The 25,855-nt window shown below is 43.3% G+C and overlaps 1 protein-coding gene across 1 annotated transcript in view; it reads left to right on the top strand.

The window, feature by feature from the left end:
• Window positions 1-5,801: 5,801 nt before the first annotated feature.
• Window positions 5,802-25,855, top strand: part of JAG1 (jagged canonical Notch ligand 1) — a 36,793-nt gene continuing 16,739 nt past the window's right edge. Inside the window, exons 1-5 of the mRNA XM_085311962.1 lie at window positions 5,802-6,351; window positions 7,247-7,552; window positions 18,580-18,631; window positions 24,140-24,394; window positions 25,395-25,455. Coding sequence (XP_085168088.1) covers window positions 6,274-6,351; window positions 7,247-7,552; window positions 18,580-18,631; window positions 24,140-24,394; window positions 25,395-25,455 — 752 coding nt within the window. The 5' untranslated portion in view covers window positions 5,802-6,273. The remainder of the gene's footprint in view (window positions 6,352-7,246; window positions 7,553-18,579; window positions 18,632-24,139; window positions 24,395-25,394; window positions 25,456-25,855) is intronic.

Raw genomic sequence — 25,855 nt, forward strand, 5'->3', positions numbered from 1 at the left:
GTGACATTAAAGCTTCTAGTGCACATATAGGTAATATTTGCCTGCTAGTGGTCCTGTAACAACATGTAGAATGGATGAGACTTTTTAATTCCTGTATAAAGGACAGACATAGAATAAAGCTGCCATTTTCAGCCCCTGTGCTTAAAAGCTTGTCTTTGTCTCTAGCATCAAGGATGTTATCAACCCTCTGGGGCCTGTGCTTAGTCTAAAAACATTTAGCTGATACAAAAAGGTTCCTTCTGCCAGAGAGTAGGCAGTGCCAAGGGACCAGAGGAACACATGCCATCATGCCACTGTAAATACCCCTGATTTTCTGTAGATTAGCAGAGCTATTCCCATGCCCCCCCCCCAACTTTGAGGTTGAACTCACTGGTCAGTCCAGGAAGTTTCTTAAGCACACCCCTAATTTAGTTTTTTGTGCTTTGATTTAGCCACATTTATATTTTGGACTGAATCAGGATTTTAGTAATCCTAATTCTTCTAAATGCTTCTTCATGCCAAATAAGGCAACTCCATTTATATCCCCCACATAGGTCTAATAAAACCTGAAGTGTAGAATATTAGATCAGTCATGCTATAATGGAGGACAAGGACAAGACATCATGTAATGTACACTCAAAATTAATTTTGCTAATTGTAGCCTTCTTCTTCTTAGTCACATCCTTATCTAAAAGACCCCTGTATTCTTTAGTCTTGCATGCTTTAGTCATGCATCTTTTGCAGTGGAGAACATATGAAACACATACTCTCGTAAGCGTTGAATAATGAAAAACGTCTATATGAAAACTTCAGACATTTTGATGCTTTCATAACAAAATGAAACTTGATCCAAGCACTTACTCAATACAATTGGCTAAAAAAGCCCATAGAGCTTTGAGGAAAACCATGCCAGAAACTTGGAACTCTCTTAAAAGTATCAGTTGTTTATTGGAGACGGTACTCAGCCCAGATTTCAGCATAGCCATTTCTACAACTAACAAGAATAGCTGAGGTTACAGCTTATCAAATGAAAGTGTCATCCTGTCTGTGACAGACATGCCAGCACTGCTCAGTGTCACAATCTTTGCACCTACTGGAGGCTATGCTAGCTTGATAAGATGTACCCCTACTCAGGCCTAAAACTGTAGTCTCAGCTCACCTCTGTTTTTAGAAYGCAGGGATTCAAGATCAAATCACTGATGCGTAGGAATTCCATTACAGGAAAGGATAACAGAACAACAAAGAAATTATGTTCACAGGTTAATGAGGAGGCATCCAGTAATTGATGGTTAACACAGAAATAACTAGAAAGCAGGTTCTATATGTGTGTAAATTTATGAAAGTGAAACTATTATCCTCTAGAATGGAGTAAGGTCTCAATATTATGCTGACTGAAAGTTGCATTAAACAGCTGGATAAAACATGAAAGCTCTAAAACAGGCATAATTTTTTGGCTGTACAACTTTTAACCAGGTACACCAGGGTAATTTCTGAGTATCCCATCATATTTACTTTTTTCTTTACTCTCAAACTATCCTGTGAATTAGATGAGTGTCTCATTTTAATTCCACAGAGCTAAGGTACAGAAAAAATAAGGCGGGAATCTCAAAGTCACAAAAGGCACATGCACAATATACACAACAGGGCTTTGAAAACACAATTGTCTTAAGCAACATGCCCCAGGGAAGCATGTCAGTGCTGCAGCAGCAACCAAGATTTAGGTCTTCGTCTCCAGCCACTACTACAGCATCTTCTCCCCACAAAATCTTTCGTCACTTTTGAAAACCTTGAAACCTTGCCTTGAGATACAAGTTTAAGAAATTGCCTGACTTCAAAGAACTACGGGTTTTACGGAAGCAGGTATKCACTGCTCAGTGTTCAGTAAACTGCACTTTCCCCTCAGCTCTGCTACTTGCTTGACTTTCTCAACATAGGTAGCTTTCTCTCTTGATTCGTGAAATAGTCTAATGAGGGGTGTGGCCTCTCTGCTAAACATTTTCTAATTAGTTTCTAAACATTAAATGATTATGGAAGTGCAATTCCCATTCCACTCAGGTGATGAAAAGCTTTACAGGAGTTCAGTCTCACTCTGTAATTAGAGAAATTAGCTTTCTAAGTTTAGATCACTCAACTGTGCAAATGGGTTCATCTGCTGGAATGTGTTGCTCTGAAATGTGTGTCAGCCAAGCAGTACAGCACAGCCCCTATCTCTGCTGCCCTGACACTTGCCCAAGTGGAGAGGTCAATTCCAGTACAGTAAGAGGAAAATTAAGTGTTATAGGTGTATTATAGAAAACACTTTATCTAAAAGCTCACTCATCTGTGATTAACTGCAGTGATACATTCTTCTCCTTGCAAAAGGGAAGCTTAACTCCTAGATAAAGGACTACCCACATGGGTCATGTTTCCCTTCTTTCACTCARTCTGCCTGGAACTATACCTAAAACCACAGCAAATGTATTTTAGACAGTGGCTAATGTACAGATACAAAACTATTTCCTAATCTGTGCAGAAACAGATTTCTCTAGCTTYTTCATCTGCTGTGAAATAAGGCCAAGTTTTTATGAACTCTTTATGGCTACTGGCTCCACATCTYTGTGGATCCTTCTGCAGTAGCCCTCTCCACTGGCTCATTCAAATTTGATACAGGATCAGGCCCACATGATTATGCAACTGTGTCAGTCTGCATTATACTAGTAAACAGTAGTCACTGACTTGAAAAGGAGATGGAACAAGCCCCCGAACAAAAAATTTCCAGAAGTGCCATTCCAAGCTTACCTTCAGGTATCACAAATCTAAGGAAATCCTGTGGGATTGTTCACAGCCATGATTCAATGAGTCACAGAACTTTAAAAGGAAATTACAACTTTCCTAACACAAAGAATTGACTTTGCGACACCTGACCCTCACAGGCCAGGCGCTCCCTCTAAAGGCTGTGATCCTTGTTCCATGGAAGTCCTGACTTCTCCTAGTGACTTCAGTGAAGCAGGATCTAACTCTATATCAGGAAACTGATTCAGGTCTGAAGTGAAGCATCACATGCAACACTGGACCTTGGCACACTAGATGTTTATAACGGCTTCTAATGTGGATGTAATATAATTATGTCAGAAAAGTAAGATTAGCAGGAAGTAACTTTACACAATGTAAAAACCTGTAAGATGGTCATTGAAAAGTTTTTTCATCAGCCTCAGAGGAAGACACATCAGCTCCGAACCTTGTAAAACACGATCATGTTAGCGTAAATTGCATCAGGAATTTTAAATGTACCAATCTCAGGCTCCCAAAAGCTACGAAAATTCAAGCCCCTTGTAACATACGTAGCAATTTATTAGCTTCATTTATTTTCACAGCAATATACTGTGAAATATATATCTTAAAAAGATCCTCAGAAGACATGCTCAGTTGGATTTCAGTGCTGCTTTACACTGTCTAAAGATCTGGTCTTGAGATCTCAGTAAAGGAAATAAGGAGACAGGACTTCAAGGGTGAAATTCTGGCCTTAATAAGTTAAGGGGATTTCACTACTGACTTCCATGAGGTCAAGATTTCTTTTTTTGGGGGGTAGGGAAGAGGTTGCTATACACTTCAACACGACTCACACTRTGCCTTGGTTTACCTATCAGTAATACCTTGTATCTCAAGACGTTGGTAGGCTTAAATCATTAATGCTTGCAAAGCATTTTAACTTGTTGGACAAGCAATTCTGTTTAAGTACTACTACACTGCTGAGTCACAGGCACTGTGGGAACCAAAACTTCGGAAATCCTAAGCACTGGAGTCAAACAGGCCGAGTAACCTTTCACAGAAAGGCCAATTCCAGACCTGCCCTAAAGGTACAGAGCATACTAGCAGGTAGCTGGGTATTTAAAGGCCAAGAGGAGTGAGTGTGTGGCACTTGTGAATGAGTAACGTTTAAATAGTCTATGGACGCTAACAAGCACCCATTCAGAAATGGGCAGAGAGACTGTTTCTTGTATCGCCAAACTGCAGCCGCTTTGTGGATCAAATACAAGAAGGTTCAGCAGCTGAAGAAAAGTTTGACTCTCAGTAAGTAAGGAAGAACTGATACAGCTAGAACTTAYAGACTAAGGTGAAGAGAGAAGTATTTGGCAACCATGTACCTCACAGATGTACCAAAAATGTTGGTACGTTATCTAAGTTCTGAAATAGGAGATAGGAATCTGAATCAAMTACTCAAGTATGACCATGCTCCTACCATCAAGGCCATGCGTACCACTGGCTTCACAGCCAGAGACACTGCCTAACAACAGAGGTGTTAACACAGCAACAAACAAATATGGACTTTGCTTTTGCCGTAAGAAACAGAAACAAAGGAGATAAAATTAGGTCAGAAATCTCATTTTCCTCTATGCCACTGGCACTAGTGTATAAGGTAGACATTTCTGTATTTAATCTAGGTGGAACAGAAGACAGGGACTTAGGAATAGCTGCACGAGGTCAGACCAAATGTCACGTAGGCCAGGTTCCTGTCTCCAGCACCTCAGGAAGAAAGTGAGAGCCATGCCACCACAGATCCCAGCACACGCTAGCCCAGTGGCCGTGGGACGTCCCGCACCAGAAGGGCGAGCTTTCTGTCCGACGCCCCTCGGCGCACAGCTCTTCCTCCGGCAGCCGCGCTGGGTGCCCACCCTGAGATGTCCCCCCACCCTGCGGCAAGGAGTCCCACCGACGGCCGGGCTCCGCTCGGGAACCACCAGCGCCTCCGCAGCCCCGAGCGTCCCGCACAAGAGGCGCCCACCTGCCGCGCTGCCAGCTCGGCGAGCCGCGCTGTCCCCAGCGGCGTCTGCCGGAGGCGCCGCCGCCCCCGCGCGACGGGGGCGAGCACAGTCCCACGGCAGCCGGCGAGGCCGCGTACCCGCCGGGCAGCGCCGCCGCCGCTCGGAGCCCCCTCGGGCGCGGAAGCCCGGGTCCGGCCGCGCGGAACCGCCGCCTGTGCCGGGGCGGGGCGGGGGGAGCAGGCGGGAACAGCGGGGGCTAACGGCCGCGCGAGGGGCCAACGGCTGGGGGGATAACGGTCAGCGGGGGCCAACGGCTGAGGGGGTAACGGTCAGCGGGGGCCAACGGCTGGGGGGGTAACGGTCAGCGGGGGCCAACGGCTGGGGGGGGCAACGGCTGAAGGGGTAACGGTCAGCGGGAGCCAACGGCTGAGGGGGGGCAACGGCTGAAGGGGTAACGGCCAGCGGGGGCCAACGGCTGGGGGGGGCAACGGTCACCTGGGAGGGCTCAGGTGGCGCGCGCCGCTGCGAGCCGTGAAGGTAACCGTTACAGAAGCGGCCGCAGCGGTTGCTTCTCCCCTTGAGCAACCGGTAGCGGGGCTGCGGCTCCCGCTTCGCCCCCGAGGAGGGAGCCGCTCCTCTCCGTAGCGCAGACGACAGCGGCGGGCGGGAAAACCCTCTGCTGCCGGCAGCGCCGCGCCGGGCCGGGCCCTGCAGCCCCCGCGGGCAGCTCCGCCGCCGCCCGGCCCCCGCCAGGTGGCCCGGGAGGCACCTGCGGAGCGGGGCTTCCCGAGGGAGACGGGGAGGGCCGACCCCGCGGCGGCCGCCGCCGCGCTCTGCCGCCGTCCCCGCAAGAGGAGCAGCCGCCGCCCGCGGCTCGCTCTCGCCCGCGGCCCGCTAGCCTCCTTCTCCTCCTCCCCCTCTCCTCCCGGTACCTGCCTTCCTCTGCTCCAGCCTTTCCCCTCCCTCCTCCCTCTCCGCCGCCGCCGCCGCCGGCCCCCGCTCATGCATATGGATAGGCGCATGCGCGGGCGGGCGGCCTCCCCGCCTGCCGCCGTGGGCTAGATGAAGCCGTGCGGCGGCGGGGCTCCCAGACGGGCGGCCGGCTCCCGGGCGGTGTGTGCGCTGCATGTGCGTGTGTGTGCGCGTGTGTGTGTGTGTGTCTGGGGGGGCGGGAGGCGCGCCGCGCCTCCACCGCGCGGGGCCGGCGAGCTGAAAGAAATAAAAGGATCGGGATAATAATCGCAATAATAATAATAAAAAAAAAGCCAAGAAAAGAAAAGAGAAAGAAAAGAGGGAGGCGAGAGAATAAGGAGAATAAAAGGAGGCCGGACTGCTTTGCATTGAAGACCGGGGCGCTATTGAAAAGCGCTTGAAAAGCGGCGTTGTTCGGCGCGGGTGCGCGCCGCGGCCGGCGCGGTATATTAGAGCGGGGCGGCGGCGGGCAGCAGCGGCGCCTCCTCCTCCTCCTCTTCTTCTCTCCCGCCCTCCCGGCTCGTCCTCGGCGCGGAGCGGAGCGGCGGCGGCGGCCTGCAGGCAGCGCGGCGGCGGCGGCATGCGTGCGCCCCGGCGGGCGGCCGCGGCGCCGGGCTCCCTCGCCCTCCTCCTGGCCCTGCTGGGGCTGCGGGCAAAGGTACGTAGCTGGGCAGCGCGCCCGCTCCGCGGCCGGGCGAGAAAGGGAGGAAAGCCCCCAAACTTTAGCGAGGCTTAAGCGCTTCGTTGGTTGCGCTGCGCAGAGCGGGTCGCGGGGGTTTCGCTGCTTTTTCTGTGCAACGCGGCTCCTGCAGTGGTTGCTGTAGGTTCCTTAAGAACGAAAACCTACCGTGGTGCAAAAGGCGCTTTTGCACGGCTTCTCCAGCAAGAGCAGAGTTACAGCTCCAAACTTTTCTGCAGAGATACGAAACGCAAAAGTACTCCCTGCAGCAAGATGGAAAAAATGTAATTGGTGCAAATCGCTTCTTTTCGATTTTTTTTTTTTTTTTTTTTTTTTTTTAAACCAGGGTTAATTGCAGCAATCCTCGGGTTACTAATGGGCAAGGTTTGGATCTGAGCTGGGCAGCCTTGGAGGGCTGCCTTTTCGCCTTGTCTCAGCTGCACCTACAAGAAAGCACAGGGCTTGCCTTCCCTGGGTACTTCGGCTACATCATGTTGTTGGTTGTGCCCTCATAGTATGCACCCTTGGTTTGTTTTAGTTTTGTTTCCTAAGGACTTAGAAACCCCTTCTGCCCTTACCCCTCACTGGTTTTTTTAGAGTTGCTACTTCAAGTTCTTATGCAGTGTTAATGAAAGTACTTAGTTGTGAGATTTTAAGAGCCTTTCTCATAGATGGCTGATAGGGGAAAGGTGATCTTGTACTTTTTTTTTCTTCTTCTCTCTTGCTTGTTGAAAACAAGTTGTTTCTAAAATGACTTTCTCCTGTCTTCAGACTTGTTATAGATTGTATTTGGAAAACTAAACATGGTAACTGTGTTTCTTGTTTCTCTCTTTTTCTTTTTTTTTCCCCTTTGGTTCTTTCTTGGGATTGACAGGTGACTCTAGCATCAGGACAGTTTGAGTTGGAGATCTTATCCATGCAAAATGTGAATGGAGAACTGCAAAATGGAAACTGCTGTGATGGCACCCGGAACCCAGGAGACAGAAAATGCACCAGAGACGAGTGTGACACCTATTTTAAAGTTTGCCTGAAGGAGTATCAATCCCGGGTCACTGCTGGTGGCCCTTGCAGCTTTGGAACCAAATCCACTCCTGTCATTGGAGGAAATACCTTCAATTTAAAATACAACCGGAATAATGAAAAGAACCGGATTGTCATCCCTTTCAGTTTCGCCTGGCCGGTGAGTGAGTGGCCTGCCCTGGCTCTCCCTTTGGATGGTGCTATGTCTGAGATGCTTCTAGTGAGCTGAGCTCTAGCTGCTCGCTAGGGTGGAGAGGAACCAGGCTTGAGGAGGGAACAGGCATTTTGGCAAGGGGGCTGGGAATCCATAGCCCAGAAAGGAGTAAAATGTGGTGGTGTTTTTGTTCTCCCTGGAGCTCACAGTGCATAGCCTGTTAAATTCAAAAGTCAGATGTGCCGTGAGGGAGATCTAAATGGGTCAGGAAAGCAAACCCAGTATCTCTGCACTTCACAGCATGAATAAGTCTCTTGAGACTTAGAAGGTCAGATTTTTTTTTATTATTTATTTATTTTATTATTTTTTTTTTAAGTCGCTGAAGTCTTGGGCATAAGCCAAAAGAGCAGTGGGCTAGGGGCTGGGGAGGGATCCCGTGTGAAAAGGGTGTGTCATAGCTGGCCTCCGTCCCTGAAGTGTTTGGGAAGGCTTTCTGCTTCCCTTGGGGGAAGTCTCATTGCAGTGCCTGGTCTTGATCGGAGCTGCTGTTGCTGTTCTTGATGAACTAGCTGCCAGCTTCACTGAGAGTCTTGATGTTTTGATATACTTGCAGACTCCAGGAGCTAAAGACAGAAGGGGGAGAAATGGTTTAGCTTTTGGTCCTTTTCACCCACTGCTGCCCCTGATRCTCTGTCATGGCTGCTTGGCTCTGTGGTCAGTAGAGCTGGCTCCCCTCTCCTTGCTTGCAAGGCTTCRCAGCTCAGGAGGGGGGTTCCTCTGCTAGGCGGTCTCCCAGGGTTGTTCCCACTGGCAAACGCTGGTCAGGCTTGCAAAGTGAGGAGATGCAGGACTGGTAACCGTGTCCCCAGCTGAAGCCTGCCTCGCTGTTGATAACAAGTGCGCTGCCTTGGACTGCAATGCTCATCGTTTCATCTGGGAGCCCAGGAGGGGTGATGCTTCCACGCAGTTTGCTCAGCAGAGGAGGCTTGTACTTGCTGCGTGGAACCTGAAGGCCATTTTTCTGAAACAGGCTTCACCTAGGATGGCAACCCACATGTGTAGGCATCAGAGCCATAGGATTTGCGGATGTAGACTGCCACCACTATGGCCTTGGATGCTAGGACTTTGTGCTCAGCAGTATTGCTGACAGGCAAGCAAAAACTGAGGATGACTGATCTGGGGACTTCTTGCACATAAAATAATACATCTCTAGTGCTGGTTTTTGGGATGCTCTGGTATAAAAGCTGGAAGCCCCCAAATCTATGTTCCTAAAACTTGTATTTAGCGATCACCTAGGAAACCAAAGCTGTTTTCCTCCCTCCCATTCTCCAAAGGCGCTGAGCACACAGTTCCCCAGTGACTGCCTTGGGATATGTTGATACTCGGCAGTTTTGAAAATCCAGTCATCCTAACCTAGATGCCTAAGGTCATTTTTGTGAGGGGAGGAAGGCTCTTATATGCAGGCAGGGGAGGGGTGAGTCTTGTTTCCTCTCCTCTATCTCTATCACTGCTGGCAAGGTTGAAGCATGTGTAGATTTTCCACTCCCTTCAAAGCTTGGCCCATCCTAGTCAGATAAGGACTGTTTGCTGGGAGGGCCTTGACTTTGGCAGGGGTGGGGGAAGCCTACCCCAAAAGCGTTCTTTTTCCAGTGTATACACCCACTTAATAGTCTTACAGCTGAGGGCTGCAGGCAGCTGTGTGCTCTTGAAGTGTCCTGTGCTGCCTCCTACCTGCCTCCTCCGTCAGTTGTGACTTCGGAAGTATTGAAGGCTGGCGAGGCAGAAGGGTGAAATCAAGTCGGTGTTTTAAGGAGATAGTATTACAAAGTACAATAGCAGAGTTAACAGAAGTATCCCCTGTTGGAAGTGTAACTCCTGTCTTTCTCTCTTTTATTTTTTTAAGCATGAAATGAGATAAAACTGTTATCAAATATACTATCAAAGGGATAAAGGGTTTTGTAAAAATCTGAGGTATTTGAAGCTCTGCCAGTGGCTGTAATGCTTGTGTTGCAGGTTTTGACTTTTTTCCCCTGCCCCCCCCCGCCCCCTAAAAGTCAGGTTCATCAAAGGTGTTTTCATTCTATTTTGTTTTCTTTTCTAACAAAACACCCCCCTGCCCCTAATCGTTCATCTGCCAGGAATCTGAATGTGTGTGTGTATAAATTCAGATTATATATGCATGTGGGGTGTCTGTGTGTGTGTGTGTGTGTGTGTATATATATATATATATATATACACATAGATGTGCATATTTATATAAATACGTATTTATATAAAATGATGTGACAGCTAAGTGCCTTCTAACAACCCCTGTCTTAGGGGTGGGAAGGGAAATCTGTGCGTAAAGGGAGGGCTGGTGGCTGGGGGAATCCTGGAAGAAGTTTCTTAAGCTTCCTTGCATTTTTTTGCAAAAGAAATACTTCCATTGTCCTGCTGAATCTAATTGAGCACTGGAATCCTTGAGGGGCAGCAAACCTCTAGCACACTCTTTGAAATGCATAAAACAATTTTAGAGCTCTGGATACTACATCTGAAATTTTTGGAATAAACTTTTGCATATTCCCATGTAGTAGATGCACTTGTGGAGATTGTAATGACTGTCTGTTCACAATTATCCAGCCTGCTTCCCAGCTTCAACTACCATAGGATATGGCTTTTATGCTAGCCATTGTGACTTTCAAATAGCATTTGAACAAAAGAATGTTTAATGTGGCAAAGCTCTTATTTGTGCTAAAACTGGGTACACAAATGATTTTGTGAGTTCTGAAAGTTCTGAAGATAAAGAGGTGAACTTAATTAGCCAATTCAAATCTTATACTGAAATTTTAGCACTTGAAAGAATTTCTTTTCAGTGAATACTGTTGACTTTAGAAAAGCTTGGAACCGACTTCACCTTTGTAAATTTGTCTAACTATGACTCTCTCTTTGAATACATCCAACTGAGATTTACAGTAAAGGTAATAGGAGCTAGACTGAAATATTAATCATGTTGTACTCAAATTCATGTTAATCTCTGAATATGTAGCATTTGTGTTCTGCTGTCCAAGGGAGACTTCTCTCGGACATTCCGGTTTGAGTCAGTAACACTAAGAAATCTTGTTGCTTTGACTACTTAAAAAAAATTTCTTCCTATGCCAAGCTGCTCCCTTACGCCTTTTGTAAAAAATAGTTATGTGTCATTAAAGGTCTTTATTCATCAAGCAAAGGAGGAAGAAAAGAAAATGGTGTGTTTTAAGCACGCTGTTAGGTTTGGTTTGTAGTTGTAATGTAGACTTGTRTTGCTGGAGTCTTATTAATAACGCATGCAATTCGCTGTTGTCAGTTTTGATATGTGTCCCTGTGAGTAATGGATGTGGAGATGGTGGGCTGTAAATTCATTTAAGTGATTGGAGGTTTGAATAAGTTGCTAGGAAACAGCAGTAGGACAGCATAAAGGAAATAGAGTGCATCTAAAAAGCTGCCCCTGCAGTAGCTAGCAAGAATACAGTAAATTACACATACATGCACACACACACACGCTACACATACATACACACACACACACACGCCACAGACCTTATTTGCACATTCATTTTGAGACATTAGTGACTTTCTTGGTGGACAAATTTGGCTTATGAGGCCATACAGAAAAGTATGGAACAAGTCAGTCTGTCTCAACAAGTTTTGTTTCAGGGTAGAGACTATTCTGACATAAATCTTTTGCCATTCTTGAATCAAACAACATCCCAAGTGTGATATATACAGTACCTTGAGGGAGCAGTGCATGAATTAATTAAGCAGAACTTTAGTACTAAACTTTGCTTTTAGGTAAGGGAAGATCTTTTGGGGTTTGGTGGGACTGTGAGTAAAGAAGCAGGTCAAAGTTGGCAATTTCTTTGGTATGCATAGCTCCAATTTCAAACAGCTTGTTTATCCTGAAATTATGATCCTTGTAATTATTTAATATTGAGGCCAATTGCACCAACCCACTAGGAAACTGAGGTGGAAAAAACCTTCCAGTGTCTAAATGGCCTTACTATAGAACATGATTTAAAAAGTTTAGAACATCTTATTTTAACCTTACTTTAAAATACAAAACAACCAGTTAGCCTTTTCTTTAATGACAAATCTTACTGCTACTGGTGGTTGAAGATGTAAAAAGACATTCTCTGGGTCGGCATTGTTTTTTCTGGCTGGAAAAAGATAGTGAAACAGCTTTAGTGTTTTTAAGCTGTGTGTGAACTTTTTTTCCCGTCTTGACAAAAGTCTTCCAAAATACTAATCTGTAACTGACTTTATAGTAACAGCCTTTTCAATTTAAGCTGTGTGTCCTTCTGTGTTGGGGTTTTTGTTTTTTAGCAGTAGGTTGCAATCATGAATTTATTCAGGTTTTTACTTTATTTTCTTTTCTTCCTACAGTTAACTTGCAGTACCACATGCTAGATATTCTTAAAGCTATCTACTCTTGAAAAATGCCTGATAAATCATCTTGGCTCATGGGCAAATCAGAGAAAATCTTTATGATAACAAAACACCTATCAATTAAGTAGTATTCTCACTATGATGCTTATTGTTGATTAATAATTTAAGAATAAATCCTCAACACTTGAAGTGCAGTATTTCACCTACAATTATTATCCAAAATGGAGCTGAGAGTATCAAATGACATCTGGAGCATAATTAGCATGCACAAGACTGCTATTTTTCCCAGAACTGCAGAGAATTGGTGCATCCATTCAGAGGTTTTGGACTTCTTACCAACATGTTCTAAAGAGTCATTTCTGTTCCAGACATTTTAGAACTTCATCTTCCTGGTAAATCCATTTGACTGTATTACCATAATACATCTAAAAATAAATCCTCATCCTGCCTGCTCCCAGAATTTTAAAAAAGGCCTGCTCCAGTTTAACTTCAATGGCAGCTGGATTGGGCCTGGCATTGTTCATTGAAGCTCATTCCTAAACTTTCTCAGAGTACATACATCCAGCAYTGTCAGCTTGTTTATGCAGCTGGAAGTCAGCATGTCTAAAACGAATTGTATAAAATCAGTACTTTATGTTTAAATTTCTAGTTAACATGAGGAAACTTGCTGCTTTGTTGTGGACTGAAGACTAGATTTGAAGTAAAGTGGTTGTGTAGCTAGTAAAGGTGATGGCTTAGCAATTAAATGAGATGATGTGCAGCACCTGGAGGCTTGCTCTCTAATGCATGGCATTTATTCCAACTTCAGTCTGTAAGTCTGATGCCCTGCAGTATATGCAAAGACCTGCAGTTCCTGAAAGTGTTTCTTTATATGTAAAAAATAAAGACAGGATTGGCTTTGAAAAAACAAACCAACCTTGACTTTGTATTTCTGCTGATGGGTAGAGGTCTTTTATGTGAATTGAGACATTTCTAATAATTATTGTAACTGGGAAATCTTATATATGTCAACATTAGAAGTTTTTTTTTTTCCCCACATTCATTTCTTGTTACTCTGTGGACCTCATGGTTCTGTGGTCGCTGTTCTACAGCATAAATTGTACTCATTACTGTTCTAGTATTCAGAAGAAACTGTAAGATGTGGATAGAAGTGGTAAAAGTGGTTTCTAAATGGTCAAACATCCAGAGTCCTTTACCAGCACAACCCAGTTCTTCTGCACATAGGTAAATAAGTAGAAAGGCTTCTTGTTCAGGCTTGCTCTATGTGAACCTGACTGTTTTGCTTGGCTGGCTACTAGGTATTCTCTCTATTAACCTTGCCACCCTTTTGTAACTGGTGCATTTAATTATCAGTGGGATGCTTTAAACAGGTAGGGGGAGTGATAAGAGCAGGTAATCTGCTTGTTGGGGAAGGTTGAAAGCAACCATTGACATCTTGGCCTACCTGTGAGTCTTTGCTGACAACTGGGGTTTCGTGAGAAAATAACTTTGTAACTAGATAAGGCACTGATTAAAATGCTATTGTAATACTATGCACCTCAGTAGCTGAGATGACTTTAAAATCATTTGTTTTTTCTTAAAAAAAAAAAAAAAAAAAAAAGAAAGAAAAGAAAAAGTTGAGAAGCAGTGCTTTCTTTAAAAGAAGAAAAAGGACCGCAAGTCTCCCCGCTCTATCCCAGTACATTGTTTGATTAACACATGCTAGTTCTGTGATTAGAATACATTGTAGTCTGGCCACCCAGACAGAGGCATTGACTGCTAATGTTAACCAAGAACAATAGTGTGGCCGTACTGACTGCAGTGAGGATTACGGAACATAATGGGGCCTATCCAAAAATACTGCTAATACAGGACAAGCAACAGGAAGCAGCAGTAGACTCAGCATTGCTCGGCTCCAGACAAACCATGGACTTACTTCACACAATGGCAGCTTCAGCACATCATGTATTCACAGGATGCTCATTATTCCAGTAGGCTTGCCAGATTGGAGATCAGCCTGATTTACTGGATGCTTAAGCGTACGCGTAGTTTGGATAGTGGTACTTTTGTGTCCTTCATCATCTGGCAGGAGGGTGGCAGCTGCATCACAGAGAAGGTCTTGACTTCAGTTACTGGCTTGGCTTGTGCTGTAGAAAAGGGAAGGAGTTTCTCCTGGAAGCTGCTAATAGAGTTAACGATTGTTTTCACATCCTCTTCTTTATGTGGTAATGAAGTGTTTATCAGCACTAGCAGCAGTGAAGGAGCTGCTCAAAAGGCAGGCTGAAGGAACAGTGTGCTGTGTTTTTCTTGTAGGCTTCTTCTGATGAGGCTCTTGGCCAAGTTGTCTGCTGAGGTTCAGTCTAGCTCTTGGCCATGGAGGCATGAAATGGCTACAGCTTAGACGTCGTTTATATAGGCAGAGTTAAGAGAGTAAAAGCTTTATAGGCTGTTTCCTTATGTAAGTGGGCCTAAAGAGGAGCTTACTGATTATGCTGCCTTCAACAAAGGGGTGTAAGGATTATGTTATTTCCCTTCTTTTCCCAAATATATTCATATCTCTCTGCATGATGAACCATTTGTCCTCAACTCTTTCGAAAAATTATTCTGTTGACAAAGTCAAAGTTCTCAGGCTGCCCATGGCATGACATTCTGATGGTGTCTGTGTAGCATCATCGTGACTTGTCATATGGCAACATGGGTATCCAGCGAGAGCCCTGCTGACTTTCAGAGGAAGTGGTTTTGTGACTAGTATGTCTGCTCAGAGATGTCCTCYTTCCTGGCCCTGTGGGCACTTTGAAATGCTCCTTAGTTTCTCTCTTCCCTGTCTCACACCCTTCTAGCAAAAGGGAGGAGGGATTGCTGCAGCTCTTGCCATATTTGCTGTGCGCTCCTCTGTGGCTGGCTGTGACAATGTGCCAGGCTCCAGGCTTCTTCCCTAAGATCCAGGTAGGGTGCAAGGACCATTCCAAGACTGGTCTTCACAACTACGTGTGCTGGCAAGCCCAGCAACATTCACCTTATGCTCTAACCTGATTTCCTTGTTTGRTGGAGGAAAAGCAGGCGCAACATTTACAATCAAACTTCCCACTGCATTTGTCTAGTCATGGTTTCACATGCTTATCAAAGCTCTTGCATGGCTTAACCACAAGGACAGCAGGCAAGAGGTGTGATTAGTTGTAGCCTTGTTCCCAAAGAAGGCTGTCTTTTCGCTAGTAAGCCTGAAGTTTCAATCTTGCTCTGTCCCACTGAATCTCAGAATGTTTATAGAAGCCGAAGTATGAAAACACCTTTTCTGAGTGGATACCTGGATGAAAGGAAGGAAGAAGGTAATTAAGCTGAGAGCTTTGAATACCTTCTGCTTACCTGGACCTGCTAGTATTTCATTTAATAACTTAGAAAAGAGGTTGCATTGCCCTCGCAGACACTTAAAAGGTATGGATTTCAGGGTCTTCAAAGTCCTTCCTGAGTAGTATTATCAATGGATCAAGACTGAACCGTGGTGGTTTGACACTGAGGAAAATAGCTCTTGCATGCAGGTTTGGTGGATTTTGATTTTTTTTTTTTTTTTTTGGGGGGGGGGGAGGGAGGAGTGTAACTCAGCCATTTCTATCCTTTCACAGCTTCACTCATAGGATTTTTACTTAAATTTGACTTCGACTTTCAGTTTTCTGAGCTGGTCAGGCTGTGCACACTCTGCAAGCTGTGCTAGTTTCCTATATATATTTCAAGCCACTTTTCCTCTCAGCCAGAATCCTTGCCTTCTGGTGAAGATCAGGTTTACAGTGGCTAATTGGGTGCGACTCTGGAAAGTTCACTGCTGCCTTGTTGCCTAGGATGTTGCTTTGATGGAATAAGGTGCGTGATGTGGAATTCTTGTGTCTGGATATGTATTTATTCAAAGATGGGCAGAGGTCAGCTGTGGGCATGGGAAAGCTTAAACCTCCATGCTAGAAGTAGTCATTCCTGAGATATCTTAATTGTTGATCTATAGAGTGGGGGATGATGTGCATTTTTTTTTTTAAAAAAACCTGAACAGTGCAGTCTTTGCACAGAACTACTTTATTTTGGGGGAGGAGGTGTGGGGGGGAATTGGGTAGAGGTATGTGAGTGTCAGATTGTTGAGGGGGGCTCAGTCCTGTTACGGGCTTGTGTCCACCTCCTGCGTTTAGAAGTGTCTCATCTTCTTGAGTACCAAGTCTTGTCCTTTTTTTTGCCCCATACTGAGAAGGGTAGAGCTGAGAGTTTAAACTACCATTCTTTTATCATCATTTCTCAGGACAGGGACTTTTCATCTAAAATATTCAGATGGGGGGAGAGTTACAGGTATGTGAAAACCAGGTCTGTTTGCCCATTTCCCCCCCCCCTCCTTTTTGTTTCCATCCTGTTAAGCAGAAGTGTCATCTTTCCATAAACGCCTGTGTGGAGYTGGGAAGTGGTCACACAAGTATCTAGCAGCAGTAGCACTTAAAGCAAGGATTTCGCCTTTCCTTTCCTTAAGGGCTAGGTGTGTTAGTAAACAGTCTTGAGAACCAACCAGGAACTGTTGCTATGAGTTTAGACAAAATATCTTCCCAAACAATTATGCAAGGCTGAAAAGAAAACATCCTTAACTTTATTGGAAGCAGTGCTAGTTGCCATAATTCATTCTCTATATCATAGTGTTTTTTTTTTTTTCCAAACTTGCAGTAACATGTTGTGCTTCTCAATGTTTGTAATTACACCAGGGAGGAAGCACCTAAAATAGTGCAGTATGTATTTGTAATATGGCTCAGGAGCTATATTCTGAATATTTTTGTTGTGTTTTTTTTTGGGGGGGGTTGTGTGTTTTTTTTATTATTATTTATTTCTGACTTATGTAAGGACTTCTAAAAATCTGTTTTTTTTTGTTTTGTTTTGTTTTTTCTTGTTTTTTTTGAATGATCATTCCTGTGCTGCCTGGGCGGGGGACTTTTATTTCTCCCTCTTCCAAGTTGTAAGACTGGTTCTAGAGTAGTAACAAATAACATGCAACTTTCATGAARTATTAACCAAAAATGGTTTGGGCTGATGGAGTCCTTGCATAAAAGTTTGGGCACATGTCTCGACTTGCCYAGCTTTGCTTACTTTTTGAAGCATTTTCCCACAGTTATCAGTGAACAAAATGGAATCCTAGCCTGCTTTGAATATGAAACATATTTAGGCTGTATTCCAAGCTGGTGTCCATCACAAACTAGGTTTTCCTTATTTTCCTTCAGAGGCTACATGCTGTGTCCAGTCGTGAGAAAAGAGTCTTTGTTTGAGTGTGGGTTTTTTATTTATTTATATTTATATATATWTWTTTTTTTTATTTGGAAGTCTATCTTACACTTGCACCTTGCATCAGCTTACTCAAAACAAAGCTGCATTTTTCTTTCTGTTACAGGAAGATGTTAAGTTTGCATGCCACAACTGAATAGGTTGCCATGGAGTGCAGATATGATTAAGGAGAAGTAAATTTAATGATGAACAGCTTCTATGGCAAAGCATTAGAAGTCTTCCACAGAGAGAGGTTTTATTTGTTCAATTGTACTCATCACCATAAAGATGTTACGCTTATTACTGCATTTATAGCCTTTACTATAACTTTATTAATTCACTTACTAAACAGTATTTTTTTGTTTGTTTGTTTTTTCTTTTGATCTCTTCTGAATCATTCTGTACGTTTGCAAATGGCTGGTTAAATAGCAGTTTTGAAGGATACAGGCTAGATTGTAACATACCGGACTAGAGATGGAGGAGGGGAAGACTTTTTAATGGCTCTTGTTCTCAGGTCAGGATTGAAGATAAAGGTGGCTTAGATGTGATAGCTGGCATCTTTCCAACCTGCAGAGTCACTTTGGTTAGTTTATGCTTATGATTATTATTACTGGAGTGCTAGAGAGCTCATTGGCAGACTAGCGTGTCGGTAAATGTGACACAGGGTGGATAGTGCCTCTTCCTTTTCCCTACTCCTCTAGGTAGCTTGATCTCAGCCTTTGTTTTACCGTGCCTGTCTCTCGGCCCACCCCCTTCCCAGACCCATCAGTTCTTCTCTGAGTTACCTGATACTTGTGGGAGCAGCGATGGCCCTCGTGCAGACAAAGCTTTCAAAGGGGGTGCTGAAAGGCAAAAGCCCTAGAGATTGCGCTGTCAAGGCAGAGCAGAGTAATCTTAGCAACACTTCTTGCTTTCAGGATGCTTGGGGGAGGGGAGCTCCAAGACTAGTTTTTTTGTAACTAAAATTCTTTTGAAGCGGTTCTTGATTTGGGAGGGTGGCTTCTTTTTCTTACTCTATGTTATTTTGGTGCTTTCTTTCATGCCCTTGTTCTCACGTGCACAGTTCTTCTAAATAAGTTCAATTCTGGTTATAGCATAGTGTCAAAGGCTGTGCTTCCTAGTTAAGTACATAAGATGCATTAATGATGACAAAGATGAGCAATCCAAGGTGAAAGGTCTCTGTTAAGTCAGACTGGATAAGGTAGCTTAAGGGGCTACAAGAAGATAATGTTTGTCTCAGGTATAATCTATTACCTATTTGTGTTTTTAAGTATGCAGTTCTAGGGCAGAGGCTAGGAATTTCTCAAATTAGAATTGTATTAATTTTTTTTTTAAGTTTATGTTCTGGCTCTTGAAACTCTCATATTTCTCTTTTGCAGAGATCCTACACGTTGCTTGTTGAGGCATGGGATTACAATGATAACTCTACTAGTAAGTATTGTTTTTTTTTTTTTTTTTTTTCCCGATTTACTTAGCTCAAACTCCTTGACTTCCTGTCTACTGAAAGACTATCAGGAAACAATATCTGTCCTTGAAGCATGGGTGACTTTCTGTAACAAGGATCCAGTCTGGGGATGAGGAGATCAAAATGGAGATGGTGTCAGTGTCCTCCCAGTTTATTTCAGTAGTCTACCCAGCCTGCACTGAACAGCCCATTCTGGAGAGAAGAGGGGAAAGCTCTGCCACCCTTGGTTTTGAGAAACAACTCCAGGCTTCACAGTAGCCTGCCTCTCTCCTGTTGCATGGAGAAGTTGAGTAGCTTGCTGGCTTATATACCTAAGGATCCTTCCTTCTCCTTGGGGAGAAAAATGCCCAGCTTGTGGGAGGGAGTGGTTTGTTTTGTTTTGTGGGGTGTCTTTAGTTTTTTAGAATGATATTCAGAAGCCTAAATCCTATTGACTTAGGACCTTTTTTAAGTTGTGTGCTTTACAAAACTGAACTGAATGCATATGCTGCTTATTTGAGGGGCAAGGAGAAGGCACTGTGCGATTAAAACTTGGTACAGCCATTCATCTAATGACCATAGATGAGAAATGGGAATGATTWTCAGCTCTTCCTTGGGGGTTATAGGATTCCTTGGATATATAGGGTTTTGTATTCAGGGGCTGAAAAATATTTAATGGATACTACCTGGTAGAGTTGGCTGGAAATAAAGAGTGAGATCTTTTGCCTGGAATGTCTGGTTGGTTTCAGAAACTTTCTACTGAGCTTTTTCTGTTGGCTAAAGGTAGCCATACAGTCTGGCATATCAGCTGTTCTACCTATAGCCTACTGACACTGCAGTAGGTGGGCAAAATTACCTCTATTCTCAAGCTAAAGGTTTAATAGTGTGTGGGGGGAAAGCTGCAGCAGAAAGTATGAATCTGAAATCATAAACCTTTGATACAAGTCTTTTTGCTTCCATTATGGAAGCAAAGGCATCACTGGCCCACCTTCCACAGATGTTCTAACAGCTTAGTAGAGTCCTCTTTGGAGTGCTGGGTGACAGCTGCAGAGTACTAAAATTTGCTTTACAGTTTGCAGAAGAAAGGCCTTGCAGATATGCACACAGTGCTGTGGGTTTATGTTCACCTTTAATTGGTGAACACTAGACTGTTTGGAAACTGCACTTTGGGTCTGGGGGCCATTCTGTACAGATCTGCTTTTTTAATGTATATGGGATTTCCTATTAATTCCAGAAGGGAGACTCCATTGTAAATGATTAATGTGAATCGGGAGTGATATTCATAATTTGCTTTACAACCCGTCGTGTCCAACGCTGTTGCAGTACACGTCCTTTTAAGCCTTACACCAGCGTCAGTAATGGAGGAGGGCTTAGAAAATKTCTTGGATTTTGATTATATCTGTTTTATCAAGGAACAGAAAATAGATTGCTATGGCAGCAGAGTTGCATTATAAATGGAAGATGCCAGCATTCAAAATGAAGGTCTTGTTTACAGTAGAATCTAAGTTTTTTTTTTTTTTTTTTTTTTAAGCTGGGTCTCTGCCACGTTTACTATTATTAGAGCTCATCTTTTTTCATGAAACAACTGCATTTCCAAAGCTACACAATGAACCTTTTCTTTGCTTTCATGTTCTGGATGTACAATTGTCTTCAGACAAAACAGCCTCATTTCTCAGCAGTGCATTTGTCCAAGTGCAGACATAGCCTTGCATATGTTCCTGATTTACATTCCTGCGCTAGCTTTGCTGTCGCATATCCATCTATAGATCACTTCAATCACTGCACTGCACAAACCATTTTCTTTGTACTGTATCACTTAGAGTAGATTTCCTATAGCTAAAAAATTAAGTGTTGAAAAGCTAGTTAAACTATAGCTAAACAATTGTCATAAGATAAAACGAGTATTTTTAGATGTCTACAAGATTTTCTTTCTCCCTAGTTACAGCTGAACTGTGAAGATTCTGTGTGAGAGCTCTTTTAAAAAACAGTGAGTTTGGTAGGCCTTACGTATTTTGCAATAGCTGTAGCATCCTTCTGATCAATCCTGTCATAGGGAGATCCTTGAGTGGATGCTTCCTCCCCCCCTCTACATTCCACTCCTCCTACGTTCCCTTTACCACACGCTCTTTCTTGTCTGACTTCCAAGAGTGGCTTGCAGTTAAATGCTGGCCCTGATGAAGCTGATGAGAATCATGCTTTGTTGGAGCCAAGATTCAACTTAAATGGTTTTCTTACCTCGGTTCTTGTCTAGATTCCATCTTGCTACTGTCGCTTCATACATAAAGCTAATGGAGCTGACATTGCATCTCAAAGTATGTCAAAGAGCTATTGTAAATGACTAGTATCAGTTGCATGTGAATTCCAGTCAGGCATAAGAGGCTTCAGCACCGTGTAAACCAAGCCACAGCCAATGGAAGTTGTATAAAGCAAAGACTTTCAAAAAGGTGCTTGTGGCCACCCAAACTGCTTAGAGGAGTCCAGGCTTTTTTGGTTTGCTTCTTAATGCCAGGCAATTATAATTTCTGAAAATTGGACCTCTGAAAAGGTGGGTACTCAAAATAGCTAATTTTCTTTGTGTCTAATTGCTTTGAAGTTTAGCCACCAAAAAACAAATGAAACCAACAAATTCTGAGGCATCTAAGTGCAGAGTGCAAATTAAAAAATATGGAGAAAGCCTCTCTTATACTTCATCAATTCTTAATTGGTTAACGTCTCCTCTGACTCTTCATGGGATTCTGAGTCAAATGATGTCAAGGGAATTATGAAGACTACTTTCTCTCAAGCCTCCCTAGTCCCTCCTTTTTTTTTTTTTTTTTTTTTTTTAATAGAAAAAGAACTTAACTAGTCTTCTCCTTTGGGATTGCATGCTACAGGCTAAGAATGGCAGAGTTGTTGCAATGCCTTCCCTGAAGTCTGGGTTAGCACCCTTGTGAAAGTGCACTGACAGGTGGGAATAGGGAGGGGTGGAAACATTTTTATGCAAGAAAGAACATGCCAATAATTCATTGTGAAAACTGTGGATGATGGCTAAGGAAAGAGATCTTACAAGTCTGTGAGTCCTTACTTGGATTTAAGTGTATAGTGAGCAGCTTTATAACAGCTGTATCAAATGAAAGGTATTTTAGCCATGATCCAAAGTGAAATCACAGCTGATCTTCAATTGGGCCCTCAACAAAATAAAATTTGCTAGACTAATAAGGATGTTTCTATGTAAATTCAGTAGTCTGTGGATAAGGGCCCAAAGGAGCTGGTGGCTAGAGTTGAGATGTCATACACATGCAGCAGGGACATGCTCCCCAATGAACTGACAAACGGGGAAGAACAGTAGAGCAGAGACGAGACGAAAGATCCTTTTTTCTGAGATGTTTGCTTTTCTGGTGCCAAGAACTGAAATGGCTGTCAATGGTATGTTCCCAGTGGAGAACAGGAAAAGACTCCTTATAAAAGCAACTCTGTATGTTGGGGGCAGGGGTGGTGTCACAGAACTAAGTTGAATGTCATTCCCCTCCTACTGCTTATGGGAGAAAAGGATAGAGTTATTTTACTCACAAGAAACAGGATGTCTTTATGCACAGGCTTACTATTTGGGGAAATGGATTCATTTTCCAGCTATGCTGTAGATCAGGGTGTAATCTTGGCAAGTGCAGCAAAGCCATCTCCAGCATGCATGAGTGGAACTATAATCGCTTGACTAGCTCCATTCAGGACAAATAGATATGCATCTGCCTAAGTACCTCTTAGAATTAGCCTGTAATCTTGTTGATGAGATCTGAGAATCTTACACCTGCACAGTACAGGACATGATATTGTTCTGGATATACCAGTATGGAAAAGTCCTTAGGTCTCTACATTACTTGTGAATGGGTTTTAAATTAAAGGCCTACATGCATTTGAAAATATTAGGCATAGATGTGGGATTGGGGTCTTAGTGCCAATGAATAATAAAAACTGATTGAAATGGAAAACATCATAAAACCAGAACTACCAGAAGGTGAATAAGAAATTGCTGCCCTTAATTTCACACCGTAAACACTTAGTAAGCGCTGCAGTCTTGAGCTGAGGATACCTATAACTGCTTAAAATCTATATTTATTGACGCTCTTCTGTTGTAGCGCAGCAAGTGCTGTGGTGTACCTGTCTTTGAAACTGTAGACAAGCAGGCAGGATCTAGTAGAGAATTGATAAGATAGCTGAGGCTTGAGAAGCCTATTTAGATGTTCCTTTTGAAAAATAAGAAGCGAAGGTCCTTATCAATACATTCAGAAGTATTTTGTACAGAAACCTGCCCAGGTGTTTTCATAAGCTCTATGTGGCAGCTTCATTAGTCTTCAACTCTGCCTTATGTGAAATCCTCAATCTTCTTAATTGTTGGAAGAACAAGTGAACATCAGTACTCTTTAATTTGTAATACTTGAATGTGCTAGTTCTTCACACGCTGCTTTCTAACACAGGAGGGCAGTTTGCCAATGATGCCTAAAATTTCTGTCTCTGGATTATGCTCTCATAGACTGAACAGTGTAGCCTGGCACTTAAACCCACGCACAACTATGTCTGCAAGGATATTTTGGCTGTTTTATGATAAACTTTCACTCGGCAGTCAAGTGCTTGCTAGCAGCAGGTCATACGGCAGTGTCAGATCATTTAAGTCACAAGATCTGGACTACAAAGTGAAATACCACAGATGTATACAATGTTCTGCGCTAATGTGAAATATTATTTCAAGCTATAATTTAGACAGTTCAGGTCTCTAAAAGCCAGAGAACATTTGCTGGAACTAAACGTCAAGTACAAAGTCTAAACTTTGAAGTCGTCTATAGAGAGAAGGAGAATCTGTAACAAATATACACAGTAATTTGAGTTCCTTCCTTGGAGCTCCGGTAAGCTTGAGTTTTTAGTGCAAGCTAACATCTGAAAAGAGAACTTCCACAGTATTTCTCAGCCAAAGCCTTGTGAGATCACTGATGTTGAATGAATGCCAAAGCTGTTCGTTTTCAAGACAATTCAGAGCTTGCACTGGAATCGCAGAAGGCTGCAAATTTTTTTTTTAACGTACTGTCCATGTCCAGTTTGTAGAGATTGCTTTATTAGGCTATTGTATGAAATTTTCATAAATACTCCAGTTTAAAAACAAACCAGTACTAGTAATTGAGTTGCAGGAGAAATTGCTTTGTGCACCAATTTGCTGGAGGTATGAGGAAAAGCAACTCAGTTTTTCTTTAACTGCTAGATGTGATTGTTACTGGATGTCTTCATATTGAGAAATTGATAAACAACTGGCGGTAACTTAATGGTCCATCTTGACTTCAAGCCTTGTTTGGTTTGCTCTACTGTATACCTGTTTCAGTTAATGGTGTGTAGTTCCAGGACAGCTTTATCTTACTCTCTTAAATAAAATCAATTGACTGCCTCAGTCTTGTCTGTGAAGCTAGAAAACTTTGATCTGGAAGGGAACGATACCTAAATAAAGATCTAACTCTGTCTCTTCTCACATCTAGATCCCGATCGCATTATTGAAAAGGCATCCCACTCTGGCATGATCAATCCGAGCCGTCAGTGGCAGACTTTGAAACACAATGCAGGAGTTGCCCACTTTGAGTATCAGATTCGTGTGACTTGTGCAGAGCATTACTATGGCTTTGGCTGCAACAAGTTTTGTCGACCAAGAGATGACTTCTTCACTCACCATACTTGTGACCAAAATGGCAACAAAACATGCTTGGAAGGCTGGATGGGACCAGAATGCAACAAAGGTTTGTGACAAGTGCTTGAATTGCAAATGATCAGCAATTTTGGATAGGCTGAGGGACTGAGACAAGTCTACAGTATGCTTCATATCAAGACTGTAGTTTGGTGATATGCTAGCGCTGCTGTTAAAGCAGCTCTTTTTACACAGAGAGCTAGGGCCAGGAGAAGACTAGTTTCAGCCTTGTTTTAAACTTGGCGAAGCCTGAATGTAACAAGTACTGGGGACTTACCAAATGTGTTCTTTCTCTGATTATCCACATCTTTGCCCTTGGGAAGAGAACCCAGCCCATTAACTTCAGTGGGAGTTCTGCTGCTAACTTCAATGGCAGGATTTCCCCTTTGGTGCAGAACTTCAAGACAAGCAGGAAGGAGAGATTTGTTTTAGAGTTGACCTGGCAAGAGTAAGGCTTTGGTGTTGAAAAGTCCCAAGCTATTTGTTCTGTCTGACTTGGTGTTTAACACACTTATTAGGGACTGACAATTTCCTAGGTAATTTCAGAAGGAGAAAGCAGGACTCTGAATGGGAGGAAAAGACTCTCAGCATGTCTTGCTGACTGAGTATACTTGTAATTTGAATAGATGCTCATCTTCATATCCTGTCTGTTCAGAGATATGGCTCAAAAGCAAATCCAGAGCAGTTAAAAGTTGCTCTGAATTAGATGGAAAGATAGGGAGAGCGGGCTAGTACTGCAAAATGCAGAGAAAGGAAATCTGTAGACTAGAAATGACTTGCAGCTCTGTAAAGTGAGATGGCTTTCCTACCATTGAAACAACTCTTTGAACAGTATTAGATGTGATTCCTCTTTAAAGCTAGCTGATCTATTTGCTGTTGTGGGAAACACTTACCTTTGGGTGTTTTTATTCAGTAGACTTGATGTGAGAGACTTGCTAAGACCTTGGATTCAGTAGGATTACAGTGCTAGTTAGAGATTAAAATGTTCCCATGAGTTAGAAGATGCGGGAGGCAGGCAGCATGTTGATACTCTTCTTGTTTTGTTTTAACAGCTATTTGTCGTCAGGGATGTAGCCCCAAGCATGGTTCTTGCACAGTCCCAGGAGAGTGCAGGTAAATGCTTCCCTCCTCTCCCCTCTCATTCTGCCTGCCAAGTAACTAAACAAGTGATGCTAAAAACAATGGGATTGGGGAGGGAGGATATTTCTAGAGTCCTGCTTTTGACCAGGGTGCATTACTTGTGCTGGCTTGCCCTGAATCAGACCAAGGTGGGGGTGAGGGGTAGGTTTTTTGGATGCGCTGATAATTTTGAGAGGCTCTTAGTTTGTGAAATGATGATATTCCTAAAAGGCATGGAATAGATCCTGTGAATACTGCCTAATGAGCACTGACTAATTGCTTCTGTATAAATAGTGCGAGTGTTTGGTTTTTAATACAACCTGATTAATAGGCTTTTTCCACTACAAGTTTGAACTGCTTCTCTCTTCTCCCTTTCACGCCTGTTTTTCCCTTC

Source organism: Rhea americana, unplaced genomic scaffold (genome assembly GCF_003343005.1).
Source record: "Rhea americana isolate MKP2758 unplaced genomic scaffold, rheAme1 scaffold_109, whole genome shotgun sequence".
Taxonomy (NCBI): domain Eukaryota; kingdom Metazoa; phylum Chordata; class Aves; order Rheiformes; family Rheidae; genus Rhea; species Rhea americana.